This window comes from Phaenicophaeus curvirostris, chromosome 1 (assembly GCF_032191515.1).
Source record: "Phaenicophaeus curvirostris isolate KB17595 chromosome 1, BPBGC_Pcur_1.0, whole genome shotgun sequence".
Taxonomy (NCBI): domain Eukaryota; kingdom Metazoa; phylum Chordata; class Aves; order Cuculiformes; family Cuculidae; genus Phaenicophaeus; species Phaenicophaeus curvirostris.
The window spans coordinates 203,533,367-203,558,937 of record NC_091392.1 but is presented as its reverse complement, the minus strand read 5'-3'; the positions used below and the strand labels follow the sequence as shown (position 1 = coordinate 203,558,937).

The window sequence follows — 25,571 nt, the reverse complement described above, 5'->3', positions numbered from 1 at the left end:
ATGTTGTTGTGTATCACGAATCCAGGTCTAATGCAGAAGAGGAGCCCTGCTGTAACACTTGCTGCAGCTTGGGGTGCAGCATCAAAGCAAACTAGAACAGAGGGGTGTTGGAACTTACCCAGGCAAGTATTACATGGCTCCAAGGTGCTGCTGCTCCTTCTCTATTCATTTAAGCCACTGATGGTTGGTGCAGTCAATATACTTTTAAGTAGAGGCCAGTTCAGGACCAGAAGAGTGGCGTTACTGCTACTGCTTCATCACTGGGAGCTCCCCCAGGGCTCCCAAGTTCACAGCAGAGTTTTCAGGAACACGGAATTAAGTGTTCACATTGCAAGCAGGGGGAGAAAGGAAAACACTTTCTTGCACTCAATCTTTTTCAAGATTTCAGTGAGAAGTTCATGCAGTTTCTTAGGCAGGTGTTCTTAGCAGAGGGCAAAAATGGGCTTTTCCCCTCCACTACGAAAGCCTATTCCCACCTCACCCTTTTCACAAGGAATGAACATCAACCACTGAAGTTTCTCAGTTGGGATTTAGAACAGCTACTTTCTTATGGCCAACCGTAGCCTGGGCTGCATCAAAAGAAGCGTGGCCAGCAGGGTGAGGGAGGTGATTCTGCCCCTCTATTCCTCTCTTGTGAGACGTCATCTGGAGTACTGTGTCCAGTTCTGGAATCCTCAACTTATGAAGGATATGGAACTGTTGGAACGGGTCCAGAGGAGGGCTACAAAGATGATCCAGAGGGCTGGAGCACCTCCCATACGAGGACAGGAGGTGCTTAAGGGCAGGTTGGATGAGCCCCAAGGAGCCTGGTGTCTGGTGGGAGGTGTCCCTGCCCATGGCAGGGGGGTTGAAACCAGATGATCTTTAAAAGTCCCTTCCAACCGAAACCATTCTACGGTTCTAAACAGCAGATCTATTGCCACATATGAACTCAGAATACTGTGAAGCATAAAATGCCACCATGTAGTAAAAAGACAACTGGTTTCACCACTCTGACAATTGCTACCATTAGAACTTCGTGTTCGATACTAAAAAATGACTGACTAGCCTGACTTCTCTGTACAACATCTGCAAAGTTGCTCAGGGGACTTAGAAAATATTAAGCAAGACACAGAACTTCTTATTAAAACAAAAATATTTATTCAAGCTGTAAATGCTCTGCAGTATTTAGTTATCAGATGGGTTTAATATAAACATCTACTGCATAATATTGGTTCCTTAGGAATCCTTGTATTCTATCTGAAACATTGCCCTGTTGCTGTACAGATCTCTTACAAGAAAACTTGCATTTTTTAAGACCTCAACAATTTGAGAACAAAGGCAGAAATACCAGTCGAGAGAATTCTGTGGTGCTGGAGCAAGGCTTAGTGTGGCAACTTTCACCCACGCCAATGATGACTAAAACATAGGCTGAGCTTGTCCTGGGCCTGTTCTGAAGGAGTTTGTGTAGCAGCTATAACAAATTCTGTGCTAAAGGGAAAGGTTGGGTGCAATTTTTTTTCCATGTCAGGCTAAAGGCATAAGTGACACCACCAAACGCTGTCCCTGTCCAAACAGCTGTTAAAAGAATTTACTTTTGCAATAGAATATGCCAAAATCCTTACCTGGCTGTTGTTACAGCTTCAATACTCACACGGGCATATGAATATAGGGATTAAACTGCACCAAGGCGTGTTGCTTGAGAACAGCTTTTGCATTTAGACACCATCCTACACAGCAAATACTGTAAAGAGACGAGGCCTCTCCAAATATGAGTTCTTATCAAGTCACTGGTCGGGAAAAGCTTCGCTAGATGAGAAATAACTTTGGAGGTTTTATGGGCCTTACCTTTAGTTACAAGTATTTTTGTTAACTCATTCAAAGCCTTACGACATGAGGTGGACAGTTAGGAGAGAAGGGAGTGTTAGTACAAGTCAGTGACCTCTCAAGACTGGGTCCCTTTCAGCTTCAACAAGACAGTGGGAAGTGGCCAAGCAAGCTGCCCGCATCAAAAAACAGTGAACTACAAACGCTGCCTTCAAATTCACAACCTTCTCATAAACTGGCTAAGGGGTTTGGCTGGGTAAGTAGAGAACGCAGCAGAACACAGACAACGTGGTGGAACAGGAAAACATACAACTCTTCTTAGATTACATTTATACAAATGTACAAGTTTGCAAATTAAATGGCTCTATAATTACGCAAGTGCTTTTTCAAAAATAAACATATACCAACGCAATGATATTTACAATTAGCAACCTGCTTCAGAAAGCATGATTTTGCTATAAAGTGAAACTGCAGTGCACTGAAAGTGCAACTCCCCCCTTAAAATTGACTTCTCTTCCCATGCAAACCCTCAGCACAACACCACCTGGCTTTAGACAGTCACAGTTCAACCACTGTTTTCATTCATCATAATGCAAGGACAACAAGAACTTGTCCACATCCATTCCTGCTGGAAAAGAATTTGGTAGCTTCTTTTTCTGTAAGAAAGGAAAAGAACAGTTGAGTTAAATACTAAAAACCTGGGATACTGCAGCATCTCTGAGCATTTCTTTTTTCCTCATCCTTCCATATACCTTGTAGATGTCACAGCACAATGTTTGCTCAGAAGTCAGACACAGAAATGCATGTACGCTCCCACGTACCCCTGGGGTACAAACAGCGAGGTTGTGCGAGAGGGGTAGCAGAGTTCTCTGCTCCAGCACCGGCCGCCCACCCAGGCTCCTGACAGGAACTGCCTTGCAGCTCTTGTCCCATACACAGCACAATTAAGGGGTGGAACTGGATGATCTTTAAGGTCCCTTCCAATCTAAGCCATTCCATGGTTCTATGATTCTATAAACAGCTTGAATTCTAGTAAGGTCTAGTTTGAGTTTGGCCTAATTCCTACATTCCGCCTAGAAACTTAGTCTGAAGTTAGATTTAGAAACTCACTCATGATTTAAGAGAAATAATTTGATTTTCATAAGTATGTGCAGAGTCAGCAGGAGTTACTGGTGTCTATCTGAAGGCTACACTAATCTTAAAAAACCTGTTGGTTCAGAGTAAGCTCAAGAGTTGGTAACACTGAAAAATATAAATAGGAAGTCAGTGATCCGGACCAGGGCTTTGAACCATCCCATTATAAATAATATCTACATAGATGTCTAACAGATATCATTTAAATTAAAAGAGAAATGCCTGTACTTGCCTTTATTTTCTTCTTTTTTGATGGTGTTGGAGAGCTTTGAAGCTCTTTTCTATTTGCCGAACGAGAACTGCTCTCGTTCAAGTCCTCTAGTTTCCTTTTCTTTACCGTGCTCCGTAAAGACCTGAACTGTTGAGTATTGTCCTTCAGGGGAGTTGCAGTGCTAGTCCTTGCAATAGCTGCCCGGGACAGTATCATCAGCGTGTGAGCAGCCATACTGACGCTGTTTTCGCTCCCCGTTTCACTCGCTGGGCTGCAGGCAGGCAAGTCTGGCGTAGCAGGGGGTACCATTATTCTAGGGGTTGTGCTGTCCTCACTGAAGCGACGACAGGTCGGCGTCCGTACGCTATCTGTAGTATCATCTGTGTGCCTGTCCCCAACTCCAGATGGCGTACGGGGTACCGGCAGTTCTCCGTTTTCAACTGTTTTACTGGTCGGACTATGCCACTGAATGTCTTGCAGCATTTCCACACATTGTTTAGTGAATGGACTTGACAGGCAAAGGCTTTGGTTGGTAACTTTACCTGGTTCTCGCTTTGGCTCCTTTGAAGACAAAGAAACCGACGCAGAAGATTTGCTAGTCCCATTTGACAGTGACCCTTGTTTTTTGCTGAGTTCTTGCACAGAAGGAACCGTCTTCTCATTCCATAAGCTAACACTTTGCTGGCCGTTTGAGAGTTTAGCAGTGTCCTGGTTCTTCTGTTTTTCATCAGTATCTCTTCGTAATTCATTTTCTTTATTTGCTGTCGTCTTGTGGAACGGATCTAAAGGAAGTGCTACAGTCGCCGCCTTCCGCTCAGGCTGCGGCTCCTTTGCAGATGTGCTTCTGTTGCTACAAACCTCTGGCTTACACAGAATTCGAGGCAACGTTTTATCTTTCTCTCTCTTTGCCAACTGCGCCTTAGCAGAGGATGATGCTGAGTCAACAGCAAATAAAGTATTTTCGTTTCTTTCTTTTTGGCATAAACTCTTAGTAGTCTGAATTTGAGTGTTTCCTCCTGAAGTGGGTAGGATGTTATCAAAGCAAAGCACTCTCCTATGACTTTCACTTGGTCTTGAATTTGAGCTCGTGCTCTCTCCTGGTGCCAGCAATAAGTTCTCCTCTACTTTCCTTCCTAGTTCTGCAGTGATAAGCCTGTCTGAATTTCCAGTCCTGAAAATAAGATGAAAATACTTAAGCAACATCCTTGTTCTTACTATACAAGGTCATTTCAGCTGCCTCAAGACCGCACCCATCTCTCCACATACCCATTTAAAGCTCTCTCCATTCTCTGAAGTATTTTAGTGGCACGCAAAGACCAAGAGTAACAGATGATAATGGCAGAAAGCTCAGAGAAGGCCAAAAAAGATGACAAAAAGATATGAAATAAAGTCTGTACAAAGAACAATTAGGCAGACTGAGCTCTTCAGCCTTGAAAGAGAGATGATTTAGTAGAGGACAGGTATGGTTTGGTTTGATGATCTCAAAAGTCTTTTCCAACCTAGTAATTCTATGACGGAGGGGAAATGCAACACAGCTCTGGGGAAAAAAAAGCCAACAAGAAGGAAACTATTTGTTGTAAATTCCAGCGGAAAAACTAGGGACATCAAGTACAACTGGAGTCAGGTTCAAAACTAAACCAGGTTCGGACACTGCATGTAGTTAAGCCTGGTAGCTTTTAAACCCTGGGATATTTGTGGATGCTGGCAGTTTACTTGAGTTCTAAAGGAAACTAAGTACATTCATGACAGGACAGTCCATTCCAGAATACTGGTTGTGGCTCTGGAAGGGTAACCGTGGTATCTCAGAGATGGTAAAGAAGGTACAAACAGTAGCAGTTTGAGACGAGACAGACAGCAGAGAGTAGAAGTGAGAAATTACATCTCTCTATGGGGAACATTCTGCTCTTCTCAATGCAAAACACACCTGAGATTGATTAAAACTAACAGAAAGCTGAATCATCAAAATTATATTATTCCAAATCTTGCTCCTGTGGCTATTTAAAAATCACTACTTTTTGCATGCATGTACCTCGTAAGCCTTGGTATACGTTGGGGTTATTTTATTGGGTTTTTTGGGGTTTTTTTTTTCTTCAATAAGTCAACTTTATTGTTCCTGTTTTCTTCCACTTTTCTAACATTTTAACCAAGTTCTGAATCAGAATGGTTTGAGCTGGAAGGGATCTTAAAGCTCATCTAATTCCAACCTCCCTGCCATGGGCAGGAACACTTCCCACTAGATCAGGCATGTGTTTTTTTAAAGTACATTTAATTTTCATAATAAAAGAATGTTTCACCTTTAACATTTCAAGAGAACATATCTCTTTCTACACTCTTGCTCATTTCAACATCCTTTTGATCCTTAAGGCCATTAATGATAAAGAGGAGTTATTACTGACGCCTTGCCTTCTTCTCTCTCACACGCCCAACAGAACACTAGTGCTTATCCTGATTAGCAATTAAATTATATTCAACAGTATATTTTTTAAAAAGGAATTAGTCATTAAAATCTTCCAGTAAACGTAATTTTTGCTACCCTGGGATTCCATTCAAACAATTTTTATTCGGTGACTGAGATGCATGAAAATAAACACAAAGCCATATAAAATTAACAGAGGAACAGTAACAGCAGAATTCTAGCACAGGCTTGTCATTCATACGTCGCTGCACTAGTACTGACACACATCTGCATGGATAATCCTAGCATACAGCAAGGGAAGAAAACAGAAAGAGATAATGCTTATGTGATTGCTAAAAAACCTGTTCTCCTCCTAGTCAGTACAGTACAGAGAAATTCACAGCAGGAAAAAGAAAGCAAGCTTGAATACCCAGCACTACTGACCTTTGCGTTCGAGAATTTGTATGGTTCAGAGGCTCAGCTACGCTTGCTATCAGTTTTCCTGGAACAAAAGATAACGCATTAATAACTACAGCATTCCAAGTCAATCACCTCACAGTTAGTCCAATGACATCTATAAACGTGGCACTTAGGGACATGGTTTAGCAATGGACTTGGCAGCGTTAGGTTAATGGTTGTTCTCAATCCGAAGGACCTTTTCTAACCTAAACGATGCTGTGATTCTGTGACATTTCACGTGAGAGAGAAGGAATACAGAAAAACCCAGCAACAAAACTCCGCAACTTTTTTCATAGTTTTCAAATGTATGGATTACCAGCTCAGCAAAGGTCACCAAGGAACCATAAAAAAGAAGTTTCCTTGCTGTTTACATTTAGACAATACATGGCCCTGGCAAAATAAAACTCCTCAAGCTGGACTTACAAATGGACAGCAGGGATTTACAAGTAGAAGGAAAATAACCACAGTGAGCTCTCAGTTATCCATCGGCAAACCAGAATGCAGACTACCTACACCACCCTAGCTTTCTTCTTGTTTTGCAGCATCCTTCTGTTTTCATTTTTATGTGTAAGCCTACTCTTCTTGAAAAAAGGCTAAGATAGGCTAACGTACAAGTTGTCCTTATAACTCTGTTCATACTGTACTGTCCATTATTTTTCTTTAACCATTCCAAATACTGAGAAATGAATGTAACTCCAATCTTGTTTCAATTCACTAAAGCAAGGCTACAATTAAATAATTAATAGAAATGTATTCTTGAAATAGGAAAGATAAAACAGTGCATTTTTAAAATAAATGTGCAACACTTCCATTAAATATTTTCCTTCATAAATGAGTGGAAATGTTGATTCTCCTAATAACTTCTGTATTCTTTGTATTTCTGTGTGGCTTCATATTGATGGCAGCAGTAAACTGTGCTTACAACCAATGAGATGAAAAATAACTAGAAATATAAAGAAAGGTACTTTTTTTAACTGAAAATTTAAATTTCAAAAATAAGCTTGATCCCAAATCTGGCATTATTTAATATGCTGGGAGTCTTCTTTATAAATCAAGGAAATAGTTACCAATTACAGGTTACAGGCCTCTCTCAAAGCCATCCCAGCAGTTTCCTGGCAGAGGAGCACTGGAATTTATGGAACCATCGGTAAGAACCAACACATCTATAGAATCCCCACTTTCTTTCTCAGAAATGCAAGGTGAGTACCTGTATTAGTTTTGGTTCTTGCTCCAGGAATCTTTTGTGATTTGGGAGGAATGGGAAGTTTCGGGACACTTCTGTTGCACGCTGGATTAGCCACAGGCATATGTAAAACCTTGAAAGAATCGTAACATTCCATTACAATTTACCAAAAAAGACTCCTTATCCCTTCAGCTTTTATTTTGAAATATTTGTGATGCATTACCTGGCGGGTAGGTGCTGAGAAAGTATTTCCATTTTGTCCTACTACTGAGAGGGGTATCATTCCCACCATTCCTTGCAAAACAGGTTGCACTGGAGATGCAATTATAATAGCAGAACCTAAAAAATATCAGGGTTGCAATTACACAGAAACAAAAAGACTTCAGAAAAAAGTAAAGCTTCAAGATAGGATTTCTTAAAATGATGCATGGTCAAACCTGTGGCAAAAGCTCTGTATTTTTAAAAATACTTTATGGTTCTTACCATATCTCACTGCTAGGAACTGGGTAAGTAGCTCTTATTTTAGTTTAGACTTAAGTAAATAATCCGATTTGTCTTCCCTTTTAAGAAGTGGTTCACAACTCTCAGCCATTGTGCCCTTGTAATCGGCACTCATCACATCTCAAATCCTGTGCTCAATTTTGGGCCTCTCATTACAAGGACACTGAGACACTGGAGTACGTCCAAGGAAGGGCAATGAAGCTGGTGAAGGAGCTGGAGATCAAGTCTTATGAGGAGCAGCTGAGGGAACTGGGGTTGTTTAGCTTGGACTTAAAAACGAAGGCTGAGGGGAAACCTTATCATGGTCTACAATTACCAGAAAGGAGGTTGTAGCAAGGTGGGTGCTGGTCTCTTCTCCCAAGAGACAGCTGACAGGATGAGAGGAAATGGCCTCAACTGGTGCCAGGGAAGGTTCAGATTGGACATCAGGAAAAAATCCTTCACAGAAAGGGTTTCAGGCACTGTCACAGGCTGCCCAGGGAGGTGGTTGAATCACCATCCCGGGAGGTACTTAAAAGATGGGTAGATGAAGTGCTCAGGGATATCATTTACTAGTGGACAGGTATGGTTGGATTCAATGGTCTCAAAGATCTTTTCCAACCAATCAACTCTAAGATGCTAGTTAATCTTGAAGTAAGGATAGCATACCCATGTTAAGGCTTGAACTTCAAATTAATTTATTGAAACCAGAAAAAGCATTACACAGCTCATGTGACTGCCGAGCAAAAATAAACTACTGTTTACAGCCTATTCCCAACAATCACCATGCTCAAAAGTTGTTAGTGGAATTTTTTTTCCTTTCAGTGCACCCACTCCACCTTCCCCTTTTGAGAACAAGAGAAGTTGAGAACGGCTAAGTATATAGATATCTAACATATATTCCTGGCTGGTAAGAAGCGTTAAATGAGGTACATAAAGACTTCAGTTATTAGTGGGTTTGAGATCAGCTGTTGAAGTTTAAAAAAAGGCACAATGGAACCAATATGGACTATTTAGGCCAAAGTTTCCCACCTAATTACTGAAATCACCATTACAACAGTAGTTTTAAATAAGTTATCAAAGATTCATAGAATGGTTTGGGTTGGAAAGGATCTTAAATATCGAGTTCCAAGCCTGCAACTATGGGTGGGGACACCTCCCACCAGACCAGGCTGCTCAAGGCCCCATCCAACCTGGCCTTGAGCACCTCCAGGGATGGGGCAGCCACAACTTTCCTGGGCAACCTCTTCCAGTGCCTCACCAAGCACATCGTGAAGAATTTCCTTATGTCTAGCGTAAATCTGCCCCTCTCCAGTTTATAGCCATTCCCCCCAGTCCTAGTTTACAAGCCTTTGTAAACAGTCCCTCCCCAGCTTTCTTGTAGCCCCCTTCAGGAATTAGAAGGCCACTAATAAGGTCTCCAAAGAGCCTTCTCTTCTCCAGGCTGAACACCCCCATCTCTCTCAGCCCATCCTCACAGCAGAGGTGCTCCAGCCCTTTGATCATCTTCATGGCCCTCCTCTGGACCTGTTCCAACAGTACCAATACTTAGGCTAAATAATCGGTTGTAAGTGTGTCCTACTGCCAGATATAGTGTCATTATAAAAGAAAGGAAACTATTCTCCCACATTAATTGAAAATTCGAAGAAAAATTAAAGAAGTGAAAGAAATATTGATTCCACGCAGTTCTTCAGTTACATGAGCACCACCAGGAAAAATATAAAATGCAGAAAACTGGGCAAATTTCTATTTCACTCCCTGTGAAAAAGCCTGAAGCCAATAGCCGCATAAAGAAATCACAAAGACAGGAAAGGCCAGCATGCTAAAATCCTGTTGCCCTGACCTCTAACCACAACAAAACAACTACACACCAAAATTCACGGCTAACTGCGAACCATTTTTAATTTTGAAAAGAAATCTCAATGTGTTGCTTATAATCAATTTATAGTTAGGTTTAACATTTTAAAAAGTGCTCAGAATTCTCATCACTATCTTAATAAAAATGTCTGCACCAGGAGAGATTTTGTATTATGGAAAGATATAATGACAGACCTTTATATTTGTCTAAAAGTACTTCTGGTGCAGACTAGGTCTTTGGAAAAATGAAACAAAACAAATCAAGAAAGCAGTTTTGGGAGGAGCATCTACATCCAGCCAGTTCTCTAAACTATATGCAGGTACAACATACAGCGTTCTATTTATACCAAGAATCTTAAGAAAACCATCAGTTTTATTTAGCTGAAGCAACAATCTTTTCTAGTATACACCAAAACGTGCTTCCTAAATTTATCGCTGCTAAATTTTAAGCTTCTGAAATATGAAGCTGGGTTGGTTTTTTTCAAAGCAGCCTGCTCAATGACTCTTCATAATTTTCATTTCATTTTTAGTACCAACTAATATGGTCAAAGAATACAGAACTCCTGGCTAGTTCCAATGGGCAGATAGAGCAGTGTTTAAAAGCTCTGTGTACTTTTAATGCCCTTACAAGAAAAAAAGAATAAAAATGCTATATAAACAGTCATTTTTCTAATAATGAGGTTACCTTGTGAAAAATTTGGGGACACGGCCTGGTTTGCTGCAAATGAACTGCTGGACCTAAGAGGAGTCCGTAACTGTTGTACAGCTGGAGCTTGAGCAGCAAGAGGCATAGAATTGCTGGGCAATACAACCACATTTGATGGCGTTACAGCTGGATCAGACACACAGGTGGCTATATAAAGGTTGTTTGAATTCCCAAAAGCTGTGCTTGTTGTCGGCATCAACTGTATAAACCCCCCTTCCTTGGAAAGGTTAGTTTTATCTGCAACTGAAAAAACAGAGCCATCTTCATTCTGAGAGTTAACTGACATGACCACAGGATCCTTAGGTCTAAACACAAGAAGATTCTGCTCTGCCAAAGCTGAATCCACATTTTTTTCTGTGTCTTCTGAACTTAGACATTTGGACAGGCCCATGCTTTTGCTTGGAGATTTGGCTGGAGAAGACAATATTATAGTCGGCAAATTGTCTCCTGTGATGCTGGAAACAGCATTATTTAACTCCGTGTCTGATGAAATAAATGGATCGTCACTAATGATGATCTTGAGGGACATTATATTAGAAGGATCCACATCCATTGGTTGACTACTAGAAGATACACCGCTTACACTTTTGGCCTCAGTACCTGACTCATTTGTAGAGGATGCAGTTTCTGGGAGAGGAGAATCGCATATTTCAGATGTAGTAAGATGGTTTTCAGTGGATACTACAGAAATTTCTGTACATGCCACATCACCAGAAGAGAAATAGATATTATCAGCATCTACTTTTGTAGAAGATGAAGGTTCTTGCATTTCCAATTGTGTTCCCTCTGAGTTTGACAGTCCTGAAGGAAGGTTAGCATCTTTCTTACAAGGCTTATCAAGTGTTTGCTGATCATTTGAATAAGGTTTGTTAGAAGTATCCACCACTTCAAGCTGCAACTCTGTTTTGTCAAGATTGGAAATCTTCACTGCAGACCTTGCAGCACAGTCCAACTGCATACTCTGGTCCTGATGGTCAGAGTGGTGGCTAGAGTTCTCCTGTAAAACATCAGGTAAGGCAGCGGTATCATTTGTTAAAGCCTGTTCCTTTCCTGTATCTGCTGATGGGCTAGAAACGGATGAATTGTTTTTTCTCAGCAGCGCGCTGTGGCCAGGGCTCCCATCAGGAGGGCTTTTAGCAAGTGTTTTTTCAGACAGTGACGTGTCTGGTGATAAGTGACATTTACTTCCAGAATGTGTTTTGTTTTCACTGGCTGTAGTACCTTCTGCCAAAGAAATCAGAGAAACCTGTGGACGATCAGAGTGAGCGTATTCTAAATTAGGACTACTTTCAGCACTATGACTCAGTGGGCCTTTTTCAATTTCCATAGCTCTTTCACTGTCAGAGACCAACATGGGTGACTCTCTTTTATCATAAGACTCTCCACACTGCTCATTACATTCGCCATCAGAACTCTGTCTCTTGTTCAGTTCAGTCAAACCAGGCACAGAGTCAAAAGCGATTTCAAGCTCTCCAATATGTTCAGAAGTAACAGTTTTAAGTACTTCAGTCTGCTTCCTTGGTCTACAGTTTCCATGCAGCTGCTCGTGGTTTGTATTTTTCTTAGTCACATCATCATCACCAACGCTGGTCTTCAAGGCACACGATGCTTCTCCTAACTGAAAACCTTTACAGGAGAGCGATTCCCTAGAATTATCACCTGTAAAACAGAGAAAAAAATAGTTCTGTAACTATTAGAACAGATGATCCTTTTACAGCCTTTTAAAAACAACTTATCAGTTAAATGGACAACTGTTTCACATGAAAACTAAATAGGAATAATGCTACTCATTCTTACTTTCAAGCTTAGTGGAAAGCATGTGAAACATACAGTTATACACATTAGGCAATCTATTAAATCAGTTTGTACACAAATAATAAGTGTATACATCATAAGCAATGGCTCAAATCACTAAATCAGATTTCCAGTAGCACAAAAAAAATCTCTCAGGATAAAGACCTCTTGGGTCTGCTTTCATTAAGTGTCTGCTACTGATGCTAAGAACAGGGCAGACAGACTAACTGCCCCTTTTGTCCAAAAGTAAGACTCTGTGTATTAATTAACCATTACAGAATAGTGAAAAAAGGTTAATACGGTTAAATGTAAAAATATTATCTTTGTGTGTTCCACAATGAATATTGCCAGGTATCTCAGTTTTGAATGAGAAAATGAATATTTGAAGATATAAGCAGGGGACTGTAGTACCTCTCTTTATGAGGAAAGGCTGAGTGAAGTCTGTTCAGCCTGGACAAGACAAGGCTGAGAGAGGATTTATCAATGCTTATAAATATCTAAGGGGCAGGTATCAGGAGGATGGGACCAGACTCTTCTCAAAAGTGCCCAACAACAGGATAAGGAACAAAGGGCACAAATTGGAACACAGGATCAACATGAGGAAAAGCTTCTTTACTGTGAGGGTGACAAAGCACTGGAACAGGCTGCCCAGAGAGGTCATGGAACCTCCTTCTCTAGAGATGGACATGTTCCTGAGCAACTTGCTGTAGGTGAACCTGCTTTAGCAGGAGGGTTGGACTAGGCGACCTCCAGAGGTCCCTTATGAGCCTGAACATCCTGTGATTTCCTGGTTTCATTTAGGAACTTATCAAGTACGACTTGTAAGTACACTGATGGACTACTGTTAAATTTAATAGACTGAAACTTTCTTACAGAATAGGCATATCTGAATATTCATGCAATGTAAATGTCACACTGGATATTACTATTCAAAACAAAGATTTTGAAATGAACAAGTTGTCTGAAAATATTTTCATAATGAAAAGCAAACAGACTCATAGAGATCTTAAAGAAAAAAACCTAACCACCTACATCTACTAGTTTCTTCTGTTCCTAAAGAACTTTCAAGTGTTTCCAGGTTATCCTCATCCACCAGGATTGCATTTTCTACTCCACTCTGGCCAGAAATACCAGCAGGTAAGTTCTTGTTGACCTTGCTCTTTCCTATTTTCAAAATAAAGGATGAAGAATGATTAAACATGCCATTTTACACACAAATGTCATTATAACATTTTAGATAAAGCATGGAGATTACAAATTCAAGACATGCCAACTATTTCTCTGTATTCATTACTAATCCAGAAAGAGCATAAAAACATCCTTATCTTTTATATGAGGATATTCCTGAGCAGACAAAAATTTTGCAACAGCATAGAAAACTAAGTATGAACTATCATCCTTTAGACCAGAAAAGTCTAAAATTAACAGCAACAAACAATCACTGATCCAGCACAAAACCAGAATTTCAGCCACAAGAAAATGCTGTACTTTGAAGGTATCTGTAAATGTATATGAAAACTTCTGAATTGAGAAACACATACCATACAGTCCCTCCCTTTCTCTTGCATAAGAGGCCAGCTGGATTACCTCTGCTTCTTCAAGCAATTCTTAGGAAAACTCAATTTGTGATGCCTTATGGCAACGGTACAACTGAGAATAATAGAGCCTACCATAATCAAACAAGTCAAAGAGCGCCTGAAAAGCTGGATCCGACTCTGTCTGTTCTAGAATGTCCTGTATAGCCTCTTCTGACATATGAATTTCACCCTGAGAAACGACAAAGTACACAGAACTGTTAGATGGCTACTTTCATATCTTAAAAGAAAGACAAGAATTGTTTTCTTTTCAGATGATTTTTAGTTTTATTACTTCTGCACATCAACATAAGGACTAATGCTGGAAAGATTTCTGTCACAAGTTTAATGTGTTAAAATCTTAGTGATTGGATTTTAAGAAATAACATCTCCTACAACCCAAACATCTTTGTCAGACATTACACCCTGCAACATGCACTTTGGAGTGCTCTCCATATAATGACCTGCACTGTTTGAAAAGGGCTAAACCATGGGCCTCTCTGGAAGCATATGCTGATGGTACAAATGCTACAAGCCTGCACTAGCCCACTACTGATAAAAAAATCCCCAAATTAATCCAAGTTTCTTGGTTTTGATTATATCTAGAAGACAATTCTAAGCAACAGGAAGTTTTATTTAATTTACCCATTACATATTCCATGATATAACTCCCAACTACTCTTCTGTGAAAAGCAGTTGGAAGGCACAGCTAAATAGGACACTGCTCTCGTGTTCCTGTTTCAAGCTGACTTATTTGATAGCAGCCCAGGAAGAAAAAGCTGGGCACTGAGTACATATTCAAGCGCTCACACACGAAGTCTCTCCTGACTTCAAGGAGATCCCCTAAGCACTCTACAACTTTCAATATGGTTGTGGTAAGTGTGGATATCCCATATGATATGCTTGATTATTTTTTCCTCAGCTACTTTACATCAGGATGCTGCTTTCATTTTTGTTATGCTCAGAAAAAGAGAATACAGCTTTTCAGCTCCATATTTTGACAAAAATTGACCTAAAAATCATGAAATGCCAGAATAGCTTTTAAAAGAAACCTCTACTTTGTAAAAAGGAAACTGCCTCTACTTTCCTGCTCTTTTCACAAGGGCTGCGAAAATTATAATACTCTCTTTAAGATCCCTTTCTGACTCTGATTGCCAGCTCGAGGACTGCAGGACAATGAAGGGAGAACTCTAGAAGTTTAGTTTGCAGAAGCAGAATGTACATTTCCTCTAAAAGCAAAGTAATATTAAATTTGAACAAAGAGCATCCTTGTTTAGGCTCCAGAGACAATTTCTCTTGCTATCCCAGACAATGCAGGTTTATGATACAGCAAATCAGAAAATCATATCAGATCAAACATGTTTGGAGACCATAAGGTATTTTAAATTCCATTTTTTCTTTACAATGCTATTGATCAGACCCCCAGTCAGGAGCTGGTACCCAATTACTGGTACCAAAGATGCAGTGCAAGAAGGTAGCTGGTGACTGTGAGACAGGGTACTTAGCTCTCAGTCTAGCGATAACACTAACAGCTAACCACTGCCAGAAGAGGCCCTACTCCCTTGGATTCTGACCTTACTGCATGCTTACGTTGCCTTCTACAGGGCATTGGGCATGAATCCAGGGTGCTAAACTGGTCCAAAATTCAACTGAGTAAAATACTAGTATCCTGTTAGGTCAGCCTCTCAAACCAGCCCACTACCATACAACAAGGTAAGAGTTAAAGTCAATACAAAAGAAGCTGTGAAACTGCCCCTAGGTAGAAGCAATCCATTTGATTGCATTACAGTACAGCTACGCCTAACTGGTAAAATGAAAGAAGAGAGCAACCTCAGATATCAGACAGCACAAAGAGATTCAGCCTAGTTCCCACAACTGATCATTTTCACGTACCCAGTCTTCAAAAAAGGTAAATGGGGCAATCCACACCTACCTGAAGCCCAAGGATTTCATCAATTGAAGTCTCCTGTTCCGTGGGACCACTGTCTGTCTGTTTAGGAGCCTGAGCTACGTTGCCATCACTGGAATACATCAATCAGAGGTGAGTTCAGAACTCAAAACTAAATCAAATTAAGAATACGTGTGAAGTTTAGAAGTTCCTTTCATTACCTGCCCAGGATTTTGTTAATATTCTCAGCAAGCTTCTCCTGAAGAGATTTGTTGCTCAAGATTTTTTCTCTGGCATTTTCAATAACCAGTTGCTGAAAAACAACAGTTTTAAAGTGGTCGGGTTTCTATTTTTATCATCACTAGAAAAGAAGCATGAACTGACAACTTACTGATAAAAAAATAAAAATCATTTCAACACAGAGAACACTCTTTGTAACAGAGAGACAACCAACCTGCATCTGCATAACATCGCAATGAAAAATCATGACAAAACATTCCTGCACTTCTAACTCTTCTAAAGTACAGCAAGGTTTATTCTGCTCTTTGGTTTCCATTCTCTAAAGAACTACTTTATTCTGACAGCTTACAGGTATTTTAGCAAAGCAAATAAGTCAAAGAATTAACTCTACATAGCCATGCCATGCTCACCAGTTTAGTAAACAGAAGAACTAGTTCAAACACAAAACACATTTATCTTCTAAAGTTAATTTCTATAATATCCAAGACAAACAACATGTAAAAGACTAGTCCTCCTTAGTATGAATTTGTTTGTTAAATGTAAACACCCTCCACAAGTATATACTCACTGGGAAGTTACCATCTATGAATTCTTCAAGTGGCTCACTTTCTTTTTCTATTATTAATTCATCAGGGTCTTGAGAACTTCTAGTTGCTGAAGGAGGTACAGATGTTGCAACGCTTTTCCTCTTCTGAGATTCACTGAAACGTACCAGGAAATTTATGACAGATTTTGTGAAAACACAGCAAACAATACACCTAATGGTCAGTAAATCAAATGTTTCTCTTCCTTCTTTACACATGAAAGAACTAATCCTTGGGCAGCCTGATCTAGTGGGATGTGTCCCTGCCCATGGTAGGAGGGGGTTGGAACTAGATGACCTTTGAGATCCCTTCCGACCCGAACAATTCTATGATAATCAACAGAAAATGATGTCTTTACTGGAAATACAACAAAAGCCAATACCTGTTTAATTATGTGGGGTATATATATATTGTGTTTGACTACACAGAAGTTACAAACAAATATAATGGCTGTGGGTAAGCAGCACAATGACAAACTGAATTCCGGGCCTATTACTCAGTATTTTCCACCCCTCCAGCACAGGTTACCGTAACTGGTGGTACAGGTTCTAATTAACAAGAAAAAGATTTGGGCATCACCACTGAAAATAAAGATCTCTCAAGGAGTAGCTCTTCCCAAAAAGAAAACATATGTTGGGTTGTTCAAGAATTTAGATGATGAATAGGAAATGTAATGATTTTATATGAAACCACAGTGTAGGCTCTTCTGAAGCCACCAATAACCAGTAGCACTAAAATCACTAATATACAAAAAAAATTATACACAAATAGAGGACTTGGAAAAGGTATAAATTACTAAGAATTTGGAAAAACAATAAGCGAAACAACTGACTGCAATTTAGTCAGAGATAAAGACAACAAATAGAATACAAAGAGATCAGTCAATTCATTAAAACCAAAAGGACACTGGAATCAAAGAAATGCAAAACTAGCATAATAAAATTTTTCACAGTGCCTTTAATGCAAATATGAAAATTTTCACTGACAAAATTCACTGAAGCCAATATTTTTTCTAAGTTAAAAACAGGCAAAATGCACATTTATACAAATACAGAGAATTTTCATAATTGATAAGGATACTTTGGAAGGAATACTAACTCTCAGGCTCCAAGATTATTTACTTATGTCTAATACTGGAATAATCTAAAGACTGGCTACGTGCAATAAAGAAGCACAAGTAGCCTGCTATCAGTCAAATGTAAGTTCTTTCACTTTCCTTCCTGAACACCACACACTGGCTACTCTCAGTGAGTCTTAAACATGAAAAACTTCACCATCTAAGAAAATTTACACTGGAGGTTAGAACACCACATAACCTCTAAATGATCTTTAAAACAACGCTACTACCCTCCCATGTTTACCTTTTCCGTCTTCCTGGAGACAATAAGTTTGAATGAAGCTTTCGTTCTTGTGGTGCTGGTACTTGAATGTGTATGAAATCTCCTGCTTTATAAAGAAAAAAACCAAACAGAGATCACAATGCCAGTACCTTTTCCAGTGACAGGGTTAAAACACTACAGAAACCTTCACATTACTTATGTTCCAATTGGTTCCTGTGAATTTACATAAAATATTCGGTATTGTCACAAAAATGAGAATAATTCCTTTTAAATATATCCTGAGAAAAACATCCACTCAATGTGGATCATTCCTGTCTGCTAAAAGAAGAGTTTTGGGTGAGGATAGAATAACAACAGACTAATGCACTTCTGATCTCTGAACTCACATTAGCAAACAAATATTCAAGAGCCTTCTCTCTTTTGGGCATTCCTTCTATTTTAATCACCTGAAGCAGTTTGCAGAGTTAAGGGAAGAAACCATGAATTTTCTGAAAATTTTTGGTGGAAGATGACCAACCCTGGTTTTAGAAAACTTTTCTCTATATCTATAGATTTTTCACAGAAAAAAAGGTTTAAAAGAAGTGCGTAACTTACTGCTGCTCTTGTTTTCTTGGGTCTGTGACTGGTGCACAAACAACGTATTCAGTCTTGGCTGTGACACGCTTTGATTTATCACTGGCCTGTGAATAACTTGTGCAGATACAACAGAAGAGGAATTCTGTGGCCCTGACTGATGGGCTACTGACAACAACCCCGAGTTTGCAGGAGCTGATTGCTGAAGCATTCTCTGTCTTTTCATTTCTACAATTCCACTTCGTGTACGTGCTGGAAATAATAAAGACGAGATGAAGATGTATGACGAAGTACTTTTAAAAGAAGCTTGCTGATGTTCCAAGACCTAATTAAGGACACGCCTTTTCGTGCTTTAACGACTACTCATGAAACTCAGAGAGTAAGCAACATTCATCTTTTTCTTCTGTCTTACAGGTTTGAATCAAAATAATTCAAGCAGCACAGCCAACTTATGCAGACACTGGAACCACGCTTGTATCCCTGCTTACAGGAAAGATTCATGCCAAAATGATATTTCATTACATAATATACCACTCATATAATTGACCTTAACTGAAACAGCTAAACCAACAGAAGTTCACATTTATTTACCAGACTAAATCTGACTAATTTAAACAACAGAACACCACCCAACCCAGTGAATCTCAGATCCAAGAACAATGACTACCTATATTTTGCATTCTCTTCTCTCACAGGTTACTCAGTAGAAGTACTATAGGGAGAAAAAAATACTTTAAAATAACATAATTCTTCATTTTTGAGAGTTCGTTCAGCAGTTTTCATAATGAAAGACACGAATGTAGACTGAACAAGTATCTTTTCATATTTTGCTTATATGTTTGCATGCAGGCCTAAAAAACTGTTTCAAGGTTGTAATATTTTTTATATTTCCCTTGTACAGAAATGAAACTGCATCATGATTAGACTGGTTAAGTTTTTGGCTCCTCTATGAATCGCAAATTTAAGTCAACAACTTCAGGACTGAAGCAGTATTTTTTAAATATTTTAACTATGTACACTTCTAAAAAGTTTTCACCAGAGAAGAAAATGCTATGCAGAGAATTTAAGCCCCCTGGAAAAAGCTCAGCTTTTCTTATTTTCCTTTCTTGATCATTACAGTAATCCACAGACTATACTGAAGACAACAGACATGCTGAAAAAAAACCACTGCAGAAGAGATCTGACAAGATTTTAAGAGTAAGGATGTGTTATTGATTGCTGCAGCATTCCCCCGTTTTTTGCAAAACCAGATCCCATGAACTGGCTCAGTTACTTACTCCTCTGGTTAGCAGAAAATCCTGTGGAATTCTGCATGCTCCTAAAAAATAAAGCAGGTGACATAAATAAAAGGAGCACAATGGAAACACTCACCTACACAGTGCGATGGGATATATCACATGGTTAATACCAGTCTGACCCCAACCACACATTACTTCAGGAAGCGTCAATCAACTGGTTTTTCTTTCTATGCTTTCAAACGATGGTCACAGATCCTTCAAATTAAGCTTACTGTTACATTTTTGATCAAGTAACTGCAATGGTACTGGATTCTCAATGACTCATAGTATACTGTTTTATTAGAGAAGGCTACATACGACGATGCCCTCCTTATCTGCTAGTGCTGCCTTAAAATGTTGAAGTGTCTATTCAACTATGGATTCTCACATATCTACCTTTTTCACTACCTCTAGAGGCAACAGGGAGCAAAATGATTCTCAATGTTAACAGGAATTGATCAACATAGGGACTCACCCTTAAGGGTGAAAGTTTACTTTCTTGATTTCAAAACTATGTTACCTGATCTGAGAAAGCGTATAGTCTAACTTTTTCCACAGAGATGACATCATTGCTGGAACTTCATTTGTTGTTTCTAAAATAAACCACAAGAACATTTTAGATGCCTAAAACAGACACATATTGAGAAAAAGTAAAGTCACAAGCAAAATAATTACTATGGGGTGTTTCAAACACCATTTAACTTTAGGTGTCTAGTTGCCTTCTTAATATTCTCTTAATTAGACAGCCCTAACTCTGTATTTAAGAACTTTGATTTACATGAACACACAGATATCATAAATATCATAAATGAAATGTAGGCAAAGATGTTTATGATGATTCTCAACAGAATCTGCACATGGCGTTGACTCTGGGCAAACACATGCTAACCTAACCTAATTCAGTTCTGGAAATGGTATCCATATTCCGTGTGTGCTTTTGGAAATTGTAATCTGGTGGACAGGCCTTTAAAAGTAATGGCTTACTTCAAGATGTTCACCCAAACAGGTGAAAATGCTTAGTATTTTTGAAGCACAGACCACTAAAGTATAGATGGAAAGATGCAAACAAATCAATTTATGAAGTTTTTCAAGGTGCCATGCACAAAGAATTTTGAAGAAAGTATGTTTGCGTCTTAGTTACTATTTCTATGAAACCTATGTGAAAGGAAAAAAAATCATTCAGAAATGTTCCAAGCAAGATTTGTACTAAACTGCAAGTCTTAGAACAAAGCACCACTAAAATCTGATCATACAACACACATCAGAAAATTATTCTAAGACTTGGCAACGTTCAGAAGCTCAGTAACTGCTTTTAAAAACAGAAAATGCTCTGTCTCTATCTCTAATATTCATACAAAATATTAGGTTATTCTGAAATGATTTTTATTAATTTTAAAAACAAGACAAGAAACATTTCACACCACAGGACTATTCCTGGTTACTTTATGGAATCACAGAACATCTCAAGTTAAAAGGTATTCATAAGGATAATAAAAGTCCAACTCCCTGCTCCTTGCAGGGCTACCTAAAACTAAACCATATGACTAGAAGTGTTGTTCAGACACTCCTTGATAGGCTTGGTGCAGTGACTGCCTCCCTGGGGAGCCTGTTCTAGTGACCACGTACCCTCTCAGTGAAAAGCCATTTCCTAATGCCTAATCTGAACTACCCCTGATGCAGCTCCATTCCATTTCCTCGTGTCCTGTTGCAGGTCACCAGAGAGAGATCAGCATCTCCGCCTCCTATTTATAGTATAAATAATGAACACTATAATTTCACAAGCATAAACATATGTTTTTTCCACACTATATTCTTTGTGCTTTATTACATTAGAAGTTCTGCTTAAATCTGAAGTGAAAATACGTGACAGCAAATCCAAACCAAGATACTCAATTAATTTTGCTCACAAGAAGCTGATCTAAGTGGCCATTGTCTGCATCGTATGGAAACTTCAACTTCAAGGCTAGAAGGATTACTCCAAGTCCATATAGCAGCAGAGACAGTACCACTTCCTCAAGGAGTTCATAATAGATAAGCAAGAAAAAAATAAAATCTCATTCTGAAGGCTTACCTTTTGTTTTCATGACTACGTATTCGTTAAGAATTGTTGTCAAGTTTTTTCCACACAGGGACTGGAAAAAGAATCAGAAGCTTCACTAATAACTCATACCTCACCTGCTGTATCACATTATATTTATATTCAAGCAGTTCTTTAGAAGACTACACCATGCTGACCCTCAACACAAGGAACTGTACTGTACACTGCTGGTGCTGAGTTCTCTCAAACTAGGTAGGTACAAAACAATCTCTGGAACAAAATGTCATTACAAGCAAAATTCGAAGTACTTGTTCCCATTGCACGACACTAGTATAGCAGTTAGAGCTATATGACCTCCACTCTCCTTTGTTATTATGGAATAAAACCACAAAAGTAAGATGAGAACAGCTTTAATGGAGCAACGAGCATGTATCATTCTGGAACACAACATAAAGATGAAAATGTGACGAGAACTTCTGTCTCAAGTAGAATTCTTTACAGTCACACAGAATTAACGTTCATATTATATTTGCTTGTTGTATTATTTTAGGTGAAACAAAGATAATTAAGGTTAACACTATCACTTGTTGTGCCTTCTTATCTTGTTTACTACTGGGAACTCCACGAGACATGATAAATACAGCCCTTTACTGCAAGTATTTTGAGCTGCAGCACGAATTTTTTCTTAGACACTATCACATAATCACTTTTCTATGAGAAAAATGACTAATGTTTCTACAGTGAAAAGGAAGATAATGAAAAGCTTCAAGAATCTGGATAATCTATTTACATTTGTATTTTCTAATTTTTGCTGGCCAAAGCTTGGTTCTCAATTCCTACCCCCGAAGTCCAGATGCCTAAGGGCTTGTAAACTAAAGAGTTCAATGGTCTGTTTTGAATAGGTGCCCTGGATCTTTTTGAAGATTTCCACAAATTTTGAATACCGTGGACAAAGTTCCAGATCATACATATAAATAATTGGTATATTAGAAGAATGAAACAGAAAACAGGAAGAAGATGCACATATAACTTGCATACTATATTAAAAATGCCATTTTGTGTAAGTTAAAAATGCAAAGTATCCAGCTAACCTGTAACTATATGCACACATCTACATATGTAGCTACACACTGTATTTATGCACACTCCAAGTCCCACAAGTCCCATGAGGGACAAAACAGATGATACGGATCAAAGGAGAAGCTGAACTGAAACACAGTTTCTGTCAAAAAAATTTGGTGGCCTTAGATAAAACTAAGGTATCTTACCTAAATATTTAATACGTAGTAGAAATGGAAAATTACTGGCTGCTGTGTCTAGGGTAGGAATAAATTACAAGAGCAACTCTGAAACAAACAAAACAAAACCCATGCGACACCCTTCCATAAATCAACTTCAAAGCTATAAAGCAGACTAAGAGTAAGAAGCTGAAATCAATTTGCATATTCTGTACTTAAATGTTTCTTAGTAAGATTAAATACTAGAAACCAAACAGCTGCTAATACAGCAGGATGCAAAAAAAAAACCCAAAACCCAACCAAAAACCAGAGGGAACGATCTAGCTAGATATTTTAAGCAGTATTTGAGAAGAAATTGTTGCACTAAGAAACTGCAGTTTCCTTTTCCATAGATGCAAGACAATTTAGCTTTCTACTTTGCAAATACAAACTCACCAGCAAGCAGGCTGGAATAAACCCATCCTCCGTACAATGCTCTGCATATTCTTTCAAATCTGAGCTTTCCAAAATAAATTCACGGCAGGTAGCTAGGAGCTTTTCCTGTTGCAAATACCCTGCAACCAATCAGATGGAAAATGTTGCTATTTTATTCTTATTATTCTTATTTATTCTTATTATTACTTTGGCTCAATAAGTATCAAAGAATTAACATAACCAGCTGCAGGCAGAGTTGAAATGATCAGGAAAAGATTTGAATGTTAGACAAGGAAAAAGAAGTTATTGTGAGAAAACATATATCTTGCAATGTATTTCTTTAACAGTTAAAACCAGGAAGTACAGAATATTGATTTTACACTGTATTTACAAGCTATTTAATACTGGAAGTGAGGCAATATGAACAATTTCTGATTAATCTTTAGTACAAACAAGAAAATAAAAGTCCTTGGCTCAGGAGGCTGACAAGCTAACCCTCATACGGCTGAACAATCCAGTTTGATAATGAAATGGAATTCTACAATATAGTGTTAATAAAATGCATTTCTATGTAACAACAACTCTCCTGTTACAAAACAGGTAAAACCTGTGCAAGACTTCTTGAAAAAATTGGCATAGTACAAATACTAATAACAGAAAAATTTTACCACCATCACCGATTGTAATTTTCATTTCAAACAGATGGACCAGCTGCAACTTGTGTCCTTATGCACACCAAGCCTCAGTACTTAACTTTAACAGGAAATGTACTGAAACAGTTTACTTTTCCTGAATTCCATTCCTCAGAAAATATGTTTCTGTTCTAATGAAATTTTTTAAGCCTGCTTTAATCTTCAAATACTCTAAATATTAAAAGATAGAAACAGACCAATCTGAATAAAGGATTCGAGAACAAAGAGCCACAAAGAAAATACCTCTCCTTTCTTGCTTGTAGCAGAACTGAACGTACAATGTTTTAAAGAAAGGATAAAACATGTGCCTAATTAGACAAGGCAGGATACATATACATTAGCATATTTATTTCCTTGGACCCTCAAAATGGTGCACCTCGGTTCTGGAATGCCTACAGAAAAATGCAGCCTTTAAGTTTGCACGAAGATAAATGGGGAGGGACTTCTGACAAGGGCATGGAGTCACAGGACAAGGGGTAATGGCTTTAAATTGGAAGGGGGAAGATTTTGATTAGACATTAGGAAGATACTCTTCACGCTGAGGGTGGTGAGGCACTGGAACAGGTTGCTCAGGGAAGCTGTGGCTGCCCCAACCCTGGAAGTGTTCAAGGCCAGGTTGGATGAGGCCTTGGGCAGCCTGGACTGGTGGGAGATATCCCTGCCCGTGGCAGCAGGGTTGGAACTGGATGATCTTTAAGGTCCCTTCCAACCCAAAGCGTTCTTTGATTACATGAAATATCTTTCTGCAGATCAACAATATAGCTGAAAAAACAGATCATATTTCAGACGTATAACCAAACTTAAAAGTTAAGCAGTTTTGGAATAACCACTATGATTTTAATCATAATGCGTAACCTGGACTATCTAGCAGAATCCATCAGCACAACCCTCAGTATTGATACAGTCTGGGGGATGAAGACATTGAGAACAGCCCTGCGGAGAAGGACCTGAGGGCCCTACTGGATGAGAAATTAGACAGGAGCTGGCAACATGCGTTTGCAGCCCAGAAGGCTAACCTGGGCTGCAGCAAAAGAAGCGCCGCCAGCAGGTCGAGAGAGGGGATTCTTCCCCTCTACTCTGCCCTGCTGAGACCACACCTAAAGTCCTGTATCCAGCTCTGTGTTCCTCAGCACAGGAAAGACATGGACCTGTTGGAGTGGGTCCAGAGGACCACTAAAATGATCACAGGCCTCCCCTATGAACACACGCTGAGAGCGCTATGGTTGCTCAATTTAGAGAAGACTCCAAGGAGACCTTATTGCGGCCTTTCAATACTTAGAGGCGCCCATAAAGAAGAAAAAGGAGGCCTGTAAGAAGAAAAGGGGGCCTCACCACGACCCCTCTCCAGCCCCAGGGGTCAGAGCCGCCACCCCTTCTCCCCTCCCCGTCGCGCCCGCGGTTCCAACGGCGCCGCCGCCCTCCCCGCCCCACTCACCCAGCACCAGCCGGGCCACGTCGGACGGCAGCAGCATGGCCCGCGGGGGGCGTAGAGGGGCGTACGGGAGCGCAGGGAGGAGGCAGAAGGACGCACAGCGAGCCGGGGCCGCGGGGAGCCCCGGCACCGAGGGGGAAGGCGCGGAAACTCCGCCAGACAGCGCCGCGCCCGGCCCCGCCCCTTCCGCCGGAAACCGCGGCCGCCGCATCCGCTTCCGGGTTCTGCCCGCGCGCGGCTGGGGGGGGCCTCTCCA

The 25,571-nt window shown here is 39.7% G+C and overlaps 1 protein-coding gene across 2 annotated transcripts; it reads right to left on the bottom strand.

Annotated features, from left to right (window-relative positions):
• Positions 1-1,117: 1,117 nt before the first annotated feature.
• On the bottom strand, positions 1,118-25,488 carry NPAT (nuclear protein, coactivator of histone transcription). Of its 2 annotated transcripts, none has more exons than XM_069883459.1 (18): positions 25,319-25,488; positions 23,213-23,331; positions 21,573-21,633; positions 20,022-20,094; positions 19,502-19,542; positions 18,246-18,476; positions 17,673-17,757; positions 16,296-16,428; positions 15,709-15,800; positions 15,533-15,620; positions 13,696-13,792; positions 13,058-13,189; positions 10,211-11,890; positions 7,412-7,527; positions 7,213-7,321; positions 5,991-6,048; positions 3,173-4,322; positions 1,118-2,462 (listed from the first exon to the last, which is right to left on the bottom strand). In XM_069883459.1, exons 1-18 carry the CDS (start codon positions 25,353-25,355, stop codon positions 2,385-2,387), a joined length of 4,380 nt encoding a protein of 1,459 aa, XP_069739560.1. In that variant the 5' UTR covers positions 25,356-25,488; the 3' UTR covers positions 1,118-2,384. The 2 variants fall into 2 exon arrangements, with proteins under 2 accessions (XP_069739560.1, XP_069739561.1); XM_069883460.1 differs by having other exon boundaries at positions 17,673-17,754.
• Positions 25,489-25,571: the final 83 nt, after the last annotated feature.

What these genes read in the sequence shown, in the direction of transcription:
- NPAT (XM_069883459.1), bottom strand. Translation starts at nt 25,355, where the DNA reads ATGCTGCTGCCGTCCGACGTGGCCCGGCTGGTGCTGG. An exon ending in ATTTTCTGCTAACCAGAGGA is followed by an intron (nt 18,477 to 19,501) that starts GTAAGTAACTGA and finishes TATTATTTCCAG; the next exon opens with CACGTACACGAAGTGGAATT. An exon ending in ATGAAATCCTTGGGCTTCAG is followed by an intron (nt 13,793 to 15,532) that starts GTAGGTGTGGAT and finishes GTCGTTTCTCAG; the next exon opens with GGTGAAATTCATATGTCAGA.